The 12154-nt window shown below is 31.7% G+C and overlaps 1 protein-coding gene across 1 annotated transcript; it reads left to right on the top strand.

Moving 5' to 3' along the window:
• The first annotated feature begins 2474 nt into the window (after positions 1-2474).
• LOC137631256 (repetitive organellar protein-like) lies at positions 2475-3422 on the top strand. The gene has a single exon (XM_068363039.1). The coding sequence runs from the start codon at positions 2475-2477 to the stop codon at positions 3420-3422; it is 948 nt and encodes a 315-aa protein (XP_068219140.1).
• Positions 3423-12154: the final 8732 nt, after the last annotated feature.

Below are 12154 nucleotides of genomic sequence, written 5' to 3'. Positions count from 1 at the left end.
AATTTAACTGTCGTCACAGCATTAAAGGTCATAGGCGAAGAGTGTCGGAAAACAAAAGGTTTTAAGTACTATACAAATCGCTTGTTGTTATTATTATTATTATTATTATTATTATTATTATTATTGTTATTATCATTATTACTTGCTAAGCTACAACCCTTCTTGGAAAAGCAGGATGCTATATGCCCAGGGGCCCCAACAAGGAAAATAGCCCAGTGAGGAAAGGAAACAGGAAAAATAAGATATTCCAAAAAAAGCAACAACATCAAAACAAGGTTTAAAAGTTTAAAGGCCGATCATGAATGGCAGAGGAGAGGGACATTGATGATGCCCTAGAGACTGACCATATATACATATGATCAGCGCCCAAGACTCTCGCCCCCCAAGCTAGGACAAGGGAGGGCCAGGCAATGGCTGCTGATGATTCAGCAGGTAGACCTATAGGCTCCACCAAACACCCCATTCTTAGCTCACAAGGATGGTGAGGTTGCAGACACTACAAGAAACTGTCGAGCTTAAGCAGTTCACGAACCCCAGTCAGCTAGATCACCAGGCAGGGACGTTTCCAATAGGCCACCACAACCATTATACTCTTTGATGCATACCCAATCATACACTTAAAAAAAACTCGTAAATTTAATCGGAATTTCTCCGTAAAAATATACTATTTTCAGCTGTATTTCAGTAAAATACAGGCGACCGTAATTCTTACCATACTTTGTTATTATCTTTAACGGTTTGGTGACCGTAATATCACTCCTTTACTTCAATATATCCGTTTTTAAAACGGTATGTGCCTGGCAACATTTATTACGGCAAATTTTTAACAGTGTATGATTACCAACTCCTGATAAAAGAGCGGGTTCGAACTAGTCTTGTGAAAATGGTAATGGAAACTTTAACCTTAGAATACAATTGTGACTGACAATAGATTTAATTGAATTCTGAAAGATTATGAATACAAACAGAGTTTATATTACTTAACAAGAATGGAAGACTCTTGGAAGGACTCTGGGAGTAACACAGGATTCATTACTTATCAGAAAAAAAAGAAAAAAAAAACACTCAGATGATTGCTAGGAAAAGAACGCTGAAGCGAAAGAATATTTTTTTGGAAAATTATGAAGGAAGTCTCTCGAATGAAACTAATTACTGTTAATTACTCCTTAATGACAACTGTCGCGAATTGTTATTTTATAATATTATTTGATGGAAGAGGGGGTGGGGTACGTCATGACTGATGGGATAGATATAGGATGGGAGGTAGGACAAGAGAGGGAGAAGATGGGAGAGGATAGAAGATCTTATTATTATCATTATTGTTGTTGTTGTTGTTGTTGTTTGTTGTTGTTGTTGTTGTTATTATTATTATTATTATTATTATTATTATTATTATTATTATCTAAGCTACAACCTAAGTTTGAAAAGCAGGGTGCTACATGCCTAAGGGCTCCAACATTTAAAAATAGCCCAATGAGAAAAGTAAATAAGGAAATAAATAAACACCAAGAGAAGTAATGAACAATTAAAATATTTTAAAAATAGTAACAACGTGGAAATATATCTTTCATACATAAACTATAAAAAGAGATTTATGAAGTCGACCTGCTCAACAAAAAATAATCGCTGTAATAGATGTGATTGATTGATTGATTAATTTTAGGTTTACAGGCATCCTGACATTGAAGGATATTGACGCCGATTAAATAAGGATAAGGAAGGCATGGACAGGGAGGATGTAGGATAGAGTGAATAGTTTAAAAAGGTTTTATGAAAAAAAAAAACTAAAAAGATATTTTGGTTATAAACTTGAACATGATTCTTGAAACACTGAGGTGGTCTCAGTAGTGTTTTTATATCATGAATTATTCTCGAAAGGCTCTTCCAGGTTAACTGTTATTTCATTCCAAATTATTAGATTTCATTCTAGGTTGATGAAATGAGGTTTTTATTATAATTATTATTACTTGCGAACAGTAACAATATTGAAATAAATATTTCTTAAATAAACTATAAAAACTTTAACAAAACCAGAAGAAGAGAAATAAGATAGAATAGTGTGCCCGAGTTTACCCTCAAGCAAGAGATCTCTAACCCAAGACAGAGGAAGACCATAGAGTTAAGTGCCAAGTTTCTAGTACTGTCAAAAAGTTCCTTTGAAAATCATTCACGTTGAAATTGGGTACTGGCTAGTTATGTAATAAGATTAAATGATTATCAATTCTTTTACGGAAAATGGGTACCGGATAGTTTTACATCAAAATTTAAGGATTATTACTTTTTAAGGTAAAATTTACGGTCAAATGAACAATGGCTATTAAAAAAAACTAAAAAAAATATAAATCATAATGCACAATTCACTTTCATCTAAATCTCTCCTCAAATAGAAAAGGAAGAAATGGAAATTTCTTTTTTACAAAATTCAGACGAGCCAAGAAACTTAAAATGTTAATTTCTTTCAATCTATCAACAAGATGAAACAAATAAAACTGAATTACGTAATTGAAAATACACACATAAAACTGGATTATGAAATGGAAATCACAATAATAAAACTGAATTATGAAATTGAAATCACAATATTAAAACTGAATTATGAAATTGAAATCACACAAATAAAACTGAACTATGAAACTGAAATCACACAAATAAAACTGAATCATGAAATTGAAATCAAACAAATAAAACTGAATTATGAAATTGAAATCACACAACTGAAACTGAATAATGAAATTGAAATCACACAAATGAAACTCAATTATGAAATTGAAACCACACACATAAAACTGAATTATGAAATTGAAATCACACAAATGAAACTCAATTATGAAATTGAAACCACACAAATAAAACTGAATTATGAAATTGAAATCAAACAAATAAAACTGAATTATGAAATTGAAATCACACAAATGAAACTCAATTATGAAATTGAAATCAAACAAATAAAACTGAATTATGAAATTGAAATCACACAAATAAAACTGAATAATGAAATTGAAATCACACAAATAAAACTGAATTATGAAATTGAAACCACACACATAAAACTGAATTATGAAATTGAAATCACACAAATGAAACTCAATTATGAAATTGAAATCAAACAAATAAAACTGAATTATGAAATTGAAATCACACAAATGAAACTCAATTATGAAATTGAAACCACACAAATAAAACTCAATTATGAAATTGAAATCAAACAAATAAAACTGAATTATGAAATTGAAATCACACAAATGAAACTCAATTATGAAATTGAAATCACACAAATAAAACTGAATTATGAAATTGAAATCAAACAAATAAAACTGAATTATGAAATTGAAATCACACAAATAAAACTGAATAATGAAATTGAAATCACACAAATGAAACTCAATTATGAAATTGAAACCACACACAAAACTCAATTATGAAATTGAAATCACACAAATAAAACTGAATAATGAAATTGAAATCACACAAATGAAACTCAATTATGAAATTGAAATCACACAAATGAAACTCAATTATGAAATTGAAATCAAACAAATGAAACTCAATTATGAAATTGAAACCACACACATAAAACTGGATTATGAAAATGAAATCACACAAATGAAACTCAATTATGAAATTGAAATCACACAAATGAAACTCAATTATGAAATTGAAATCAAACAAATGAAACTCAATTATGAAATTGAAACCACACACATAAAACTGGATTATGAAATTGGAATCACACAAATGAAACTCAATTATGAAATTGAAACCACACACATAAAACTGGATTATGAAATTGAAATCACACAAATGAAACTGAATTATGAAATTGAAATCACACAAATAACTGAATTATGAGATTGAAATCACACAAATAAAACTGAATCATCAAATCTAAATCCCACAAATAAAACTCAATTATGAAATTTAAATCACAAAAATAAAACTGAATCATCAAATCTAAATCACACAAATAAAACTCAATTATGAAATTTAAATCACAAAAATAAAACTGAATCATCAAATCTAAATCACACAAATAAAACTCAATTATGAAATTTAAATCACAAAAATAAAACTGAATCATCAAATCTAAATCACACAAATAAAACTGAATTATGAAATTTAAATCCCACATTCAAGGTCAATAGTCAAAGCAAACTGCTCTCACCAACCCCCACATAGCAAAGAGAAAGAAAGAAAAAAGAAAATGTCTTAAGTCCTAACTTACAGGAGGCAATCCGTCAGGGGTTCCATTTCAGCTCAAGTGAGCACCTCCTAAAAAACGATTTGCACCTACGCGGACACCTGACTCGGCCCCTGAATCCGGACCCAACGGAAAAACGGAGGATGTGAATACAAAAAAAAAAAAAAAAAAAAAGGGAGAATAAATTAGGGAACGAAAAATACTTAACAATATTTTCCTTACAGATGTAAATTTCTCTTTCAGTAGCCATTTTATTATTATTATTATTATTATTATTATTATTATTACTTGCTAAGCTACAACCCAGTTGGAAAATCAGAATGCTATTCAACAGATAACGAGCTTATATACAAGCAGTTTAGAGTAAAAATATCACAAAAATTCGAACAAGCTAATACATGCAAAGGTAAGCTTACACAGTTTCTCTTATCAGTGTGCGATACACTTGTGAGGTGAATGCAAGTAACCTTTATTCAACAGATAGCGAGATTATATACAAGCAGTTCCTAGCAAGAACGTCATAAAGATTCAGACAAACTAAAACATGCAAAGGTAAGCTTACACAGGTTCTCTTATCAGCGTGCGATACACTTGCAAGGTGAATAAAGTAACCTTTATTCAACAGATAATGAGCTTATATATAAGCAGTTCCGAGCAAGAATGGCACAAAAATTCAAACAAAGTATGTGCGAAGGCAAGCTTAAACAGGTTCTGTTATCAGTGTGCGATACACTTGCAAGGTGAATAAAGTAACTTTTATTCAACAGATAACGAGCTTATATACAAGCAGTTCAAAGCAAGAACGTCACAAAAATTAAAACAAACATACATGCGAAGGGAAGCTTAAACAGGTTCTGTTATCAGTGCGAGAAAGAGCGAGAGATAAAAAGGGCAATAAGGTAACAGTGTGTCACATTTGCCTTGCCTTTGACTTTGCCTTGATCGATCAAGGTCAGTCATAAATTACGACCAAGAGTTCCCTTGAACTATAATTACTTTGACCTTTTCTGGAATATAACAATCGAAGAAAAACTACAGTTTTCTTCCAGAACACCATAAAAAAAACCATAAATAACATTCAAGATCTACTTTATATTACAATTATTACGAGCCATATTTTTAGAATAATAAAACATTCAGGTTCGTTTCTTCCAAGAAGAACAAACTTAGTTTTTCAAGAGAAGAATAATTTATGTTGGTGGTATCCTTTTTGCTCTGAGACTTAATGTAATAATTCACCGGATACATTATGGGTTTCATGATCTGTTAGGTAATGTTTTTATTCCTGCTCAATATATTTCTTTAATATATTTCCTTGTGCTTTCATTAGATTGGCAATAGTTTTGATAATGATATTCCAATATAGAAGCAATTGATGGAAAGCGGTGTGTAAACAAAACTAGTAATATTCCAAACATTGAGTTATTGCATACATTTTTAAATAAACAATGTCTTTGGCAATGCAGGATAGTAATGATATAGTGGGTAGGTACATGCATACACACACATATATACATATATACATATATAAATACATATATATATATGTATATATATATATACATATATATATATATATATATATATATATATATATATATATATACATACATATATATATATATATATATACACACACACAAGTTTAAGAGGCTTAAAGGCCGCTCATGAGTGGCAGAGGCAAGGGATAGTGACATCGCCCTAGCAAGCAAAACAATGCCCTAGAAACTGACCATATAGGCCTATTTTATGATCAGCACCTAAGCCCCTTCTCCGCCCAAGCTAGGACCAGGGAGAGCCAGGCAATGGCTGCTGATGACTCAGCAGATAGACCTATAGGCTCTCCAAAACCTTCCAAACCTTAGCTCACAAGGATGGTAAGATTGCAGACACTAAAGGAACGAACGTGTCTGAGTGGGATTCGAACTCCCGTCTGGCAAACACCAGGCAGAGACGCTACCAACCAAGCCACCGCAACCCTAAAGTGCACAAACATGTGTATGATGATTCTTAGACATGTCCGTTTTTCTATTATTTACAGATCGTGAGTTTAACTTTTCAATTCTTTCTCCTAGAATTATTGACACCAGATGATTTGTCATCGCCTTTATTAAAGCAATTTAATTCTTACTTCAGAATTCTTTTGATAGCAAAACACCGCTGGGTGATTTATGTATGTCGATTCAAAATTCTTCAAGGGAAAGCCATTAAAAATTATGATTTATTCCCTCTGTAGAGAGAGAGAGAGAGAGAGAGAGAGAGAGAGAGAGAAGGATCAAACACTCGACGATTGGGCTTCCAGCATCCTGCTTTTCCAACTAAGGTTGTAGCTTAGCTTACAATAATAATAATAATAATAATAATAATAATAATAATAATAATAATAATAATAGTAAAATGACGTTTCAATTAGTGCCAACAGGAGGATATTTACATTGATGCTATCTAAAGGACATTATCAATGGTACTCTAGAGAGAGCCTTTAATTTCATACTAACAAGAGGACAATTTTAATGGTATTTTATATTTGATACTAACACGAGGGCTGTTTGCTTTCTACAAACTGTAAGAGGCTTAATTTTGGACTAAATACTGGATATTTCAATGGGCACTAACAAAACGATATTTCAAATGGTAATATAGGAAAGATATTTCAACTGTTACTAACCGGAGGATATTTCAATCTATATTAACTAGAAAACATTTTAATTGATATAATAAATTCGATAGACATTTTAATCTATATTAACTAGAAAACCTTTTTTAATTGATATAAAAAAATGATAGAGTAGGCATTTAAATCTACATTAACTAGAAAACCTTTTAATTGATATAAAAAATTGGTAGACATTTTAATCTATATTAACTAGAAAACCTTTTAATTCATATAAAAAATGGTAGGCATTTCAATCTATATTAACTAGAAAGCCTTTTAATTGATATAAAAGGGTAGACATTTTAATCTATATTAACTAGAAAACCTTTTAATTGATATAAAAAAATTAGTAGACATTTTAATCTATATTAACCAGAAAAACTTTTAATTGATATAAAAAATTGGTAGATAATTCAATCTATATTATCTAAAAAACATTGTAATTGATATAAAAAATTGGTAGACATTTCAGTCTACATTAACTAGAAAAGCTTTTAATTGGTATAAAAAATTAGTCATCCTAATTGGGCCAACTATAGATTTAAATTCGTAAAACAGCTGCCATTTTCAATTTTCAACATAATATGTCGAAGCAAGATTTGAAATTTTTTTATGGAAAACATTACGAAAATCTCCACAATCACATATTTCTATAAAGATAATATACATTTTTTTTTTTCATATTTTTATTCCTTATAATCTATTCTCAAGTATGCATTTAAGCAAAGTATTTATTAATTTGAGATAATAATTATTTTAAACATTCCCGAATATATCATTAGGTCATATGTCAGCCACAGAAAAACCTAAAAATAATTTTAAAGAAAAATATTTCCAATTATATTAATTAAGTCATATGTCAGCCATATATAAACTTAAAAATCATTTTAAAGAAAAACATTACCGAATATATTATTAAGTCATATATCAGCCACAAAAAAACTAAAAATAATTTTAAAGAAAACCATTCCCGAATATATTTTCAAGACATACGTCAGTTACAGCAGAAAAAGTCTGCTGGCAGAATTAACTTTAAATAAATCATTTCTGTTGATTCAACTTCGTTATAATTAAATAAAAAATAGAATTGAGCAAATGCTCTATAAATTTTATAATTCCTTCTAAAATATGAAAGCACAATTTCCATTTTGCGATCTGGAAAGAGTTCTCTATGCTTTTTACTCTTGAAAAATGCAGTTCGAAAAAATTGAGTTTCCGGCAGCCACGGGGCCTTGGAACTGGTGGAATAATGGGTCAATGGACCAGGTCAGGGGGTAAATAAGATAGCCAATTACTGAGCAATGCGTGCGTGCTTGCGAGAGAGAGAGAGAGAGAGAGAGAGAGAGAGAGAGAGAGAGAGATTCATATATATATATATATATATATTTATATATATAAATATACATACATATATATATATATATATATATATAATGAGGAGAAAGAGAGAAAGAGAGAGTTGTGCAGAATTCATCAATATAAGAGAGAGAGAAGAAACGTAGAATTCTTCCATTTGAGAGAGAGAGAGAGAGAGAGAGAGAGAGAGAGAGAGAGAGAGAGAGAGAGAATGTGCAGAATTAATCAATATAAGTGAGAGAGAATAAACGTAGAATTCTTCCATTTGAGAGAGAGAGAGAGAGAGAGAGAGAGAGAGAGAGAGAGAGTTGTGCAGAATTCATCAGTAATATAAGAGAAGGAGAAGCAACGTAGACTTCTTCCATTTGAGAGAGAGAGAGAGAGAGAGAGAGAGAGAGAGAGAGAGAGAGAGAATTTAATTTTTGGTTTTAATCAATTTATTGGGGCCATTGGCGTTATACATTTGTCAAGATAGCAACAATAGTACTATTTGCATCTGAGAGAGAGAGAGAGAGAGAGAGAGAGAGAGAGAGAGAGTTGTGCAGAATTCCTCAATATAAGAGAGAGGGAAGCAACGTAGACTTCTTCCACTTGAGAGAGAGAGAGAGAGAGAGAGAGAGAGAGAGAGAGTTGTGCAGAATTCCTCAATATAAGAGAGAGGGAAGCAACGTAGACTTCTTCCATTTAAGAGAGAGAGAGAGAGAGAGAGAGAGAGAGAGAGAGAGAGAATTTCATTTTTGGTTTTAATCAATTTATTGGGGCCATTGGCGTTATACATTTGTCAAGATAGCAACAATAGTACTATTTGCATCTGAGAGAGAGAGAGAGAGAGAGAGAGAGAGAGAGAGAGACTTGTTCCATAAACGACGATTATGACTTGCTAAAAAAAGCCAATTTTGTGCTCTTGAGTAATGGGGAAACAATTTTCCCCCAATTAATTTTCAAGGCTTAATCATGAATGATGACCGGAGTGCACAGGTATCCCTCCTGGGATACGGTCCATCTGGCAGGTGGGGGGGGGGGTTGCAATGGGAGGGGGGAGACCAGGGAGAGGAGGAGACCGGGGGTATGAGGAAAGGAAGGGATTCGTGGAAGAATAAATGGAAGGAAATTAAATGGAATATGCATTTAAAGGGCTAATAAAATGCCTTTTAAAATGGCTCTTAAAAGCTTTGTTGAAAAGGGAGGATAAAAGAGCAGCTGATATGGTAATGAAGGGACATAGGGGGAGAAAGGTAATGGCTTAAAAGGATTGCAGGTAAGGTTACGCAAGGGGTTAATTGAGGATATGTTAAAGGTCTTTTTATAAATTATATTTCAATTATCTGTTTTAATGTTACTAATGGTTTTTAAAATATCTTATTTTAATTGTCCATTACTACTTATATCGTTTATTTATTTCTTTACTTCCTTTCCTCACTGGGCTATTTTTCTTTGCTGGAGCCCTTGGGCTTGAAGCATCTTGCTTATCCAACTAGGGTTGTAGCTTAGCTAATAATAATAATAATAATAATAATAATAATAATAACATGGCTGAAATGTGGTTATGCAAGAATATGTAAAAGGTCAATTTTCTATTCTAATGTTGTTAATGTTTTTTAAAACATTTTATTTTGATTTTTCATTACTACTTATATCGTGTATTGATTTCCTTATTTGTTTTCTTCACTGGGCTATTTTTCCCTGTTGGAGCCCATGGGCTTATAGCATCTTGCTTTTCTAACTAGGATTGTAATTTAGGTAATAATAATAATAAATAATAATAATAACAATAACATGGCTAACATGATGGAATGGGATTCATATTAGCTAAAATTATGAAATTTTCATGAAATTTGGGTAAGATTATTTTTCTTTTCAGAATTCAAGAGATTTTTTTTGACAGATTCTAATAATTTTCGTTTGCAAATTTTCCTAAATATCGGATTGTGATCTCAATTTCTGCCTGGAATGGGAATTCTGTTATTCATGCAATCGAATTTTGGAATTGGAATTTTATTATTCATGCAACGGGAATTTGAAATTGGAATTTTATTATTCATGCAAGAAGAATTTTGAATTGCAATTTTATTATTTATTTAACGGGAATTTGGAACTGGAATTTTATTATTCATGCAACAGGAATTTTTTTAATGGGAATTCTATTATTCACACAACGGTATTTGGGAATTGGAATTTTATTATTCATGTAACGAGAATTTGGAAGGGGAATTCTATCATTCATGCAAAGGAGTTTTGGAATGGGTATTCTATTATTCATGCAACGGGAATTTGGAATTGGAATTTTACAATCCATGCAAAGGAATTTTGGAATTGGAATTTTATTATTCATGCAACGGTAATTTAGAATTGGAATTTTAAAATGGAATTTTGGAATTGGAATTTTACAATTCATGCAAAGGAATTTTGGAACTGGAATTTTATTATTCATGTAACGGGAACTTGGAATGGGTATTCTGTTATTCATGCAACTGAATTTTGGAATTGGTATTCTGCTATTCATGCAACAGAAATCTAGAATTAGTATTCTGTTATTCCTGCAACCGAAACTTGGAATGGGTATTTGTTATTCACACAACGGGAATTTGGAATGGGTACTCTGTTATTCATGCAACAGAAACTTGGAATGGGAATTCTACTATTCACGCAACTGAATTTTAGAATGGGAATTCGGTTATTCATGCAACGGAAATTTGGAATGGGAATTCTGGTAATCATAAAGTGGGAATTATTTGCATCCTTGATACTTTCCAATTTCCAATTGGTCTGAGAGTCTCTCCTAAGTGATTGTTATTTTTCTAATACGCATTTTTACGCTTATCACGGAAATGCGTATTTAAATAATTTAACCCCTTCTCCACTTCTATTTTCCCTTATCATTCTTCCTTTTTATATTCTTCCCCTTTCTCTATTTTTATCGTTATTAATATATCCTCAGCCTTTTTTAAACTGTATCTCGCTAAGAGCCACTCGAGACGTTTTATACGAATTAAATAAATATTAGATATTTAGTAAACACTATCATTCCGAGGATGAGAGAGAATTGTCGTTTCCTCCTCCTCCTCCTCCTCATCATCTTCCTCTTCTTCTTTCTCCTCCTCCTCCTCCTTCTCTTCTTCTTCTTCTTCTTCTTCTTCTTCTCCTTCTCTTCTTCTTCCTCTCCTCCTACTCCTCCTCCTCCTCTTCCTCTCCCTCTTCCTCCTTTACTTCCTCCTCCGCTTCCTCTTTCTCCTCTTCCTCCTACTCCTTTACCTCCTCCTCTTCCTCCTCCTCTTCCTCTTCTTCCTCCTCCTCCTCCTTTTCCTTTTCCTCCTACTCCTGTACCTCCTTCTCCTCTTGCTCTTCCTCTTTCTCCTCCTCCTCCTCCTCCTTCTCCTCCTCCTCCTCATCATCATCATCATCATCATCATCTTCTTCTATTTCTTCTTCTTCTTCTCCTCATCCTCATCATCATCATCATTATCATCATCATCAATATATTCATCATCTCATATAAATAAAAACATTTTTTGGAGGGGAGGGGGGGGGAAACCAGTATGCAAGGGACTAGATGCATTATTATAATCACGAAAATTATAGAAGAATTATTATAATCAAGTTTATGATTATTACCAAGATATTTATTTATAGAAAATTCCAAGCATTCTTCTCTAATGATTGAATTACGAGGCATAATTCTAAGTTATAAGTTTAAAGTTATAAGTTTTAAGTATTAGGTTCTAAGTTCTAAGTATTAAGTATTAAGTATCAAGTATCAAGTATTAAGTATTAAGTTTTAAGTTTTAAGTTCTAAGTTTTAAGTTTTAAGGTTTAAGTATTAAGTTCTAAGTTTTAAGTTCTAAGTTTTCGTACGAAATTTAAAGAAATATTTATTGAAATTCATGAACAAACTTAAATCTTTATAGAGGCTGTATAGCCTCCTGGGTAGTACAGTGGTAACGTGT

This window comes from Palaemon carinicauda, chromosome 39 (genome assembly GCF_036898095.1).
Source record: "Palaemon carinicauda isolate YSFRI2023 chromosome 39, ASM3689809v2, whole genome shotgun sequence".
NCBI lineage: Eukaryota > Metazoa > Arthropoda > Malacostraca > Decapoda > Palaemonidae > Palaemon > Palaemon carinicauda.
The sequence above is the reverse complement of the archived record's forward strand: the minus strand, read 5'-3'. Positions and strand labels throughout refer to the sequence as shown.

Coding starts and splice junctions, on each gene's coding strand:
- LOC137631256 (XM_068363039.1), top strand. CDS start 2,475: ATGAAACAAATAAAACTGAATTACGTAATTGAAAATACACACATAAAA.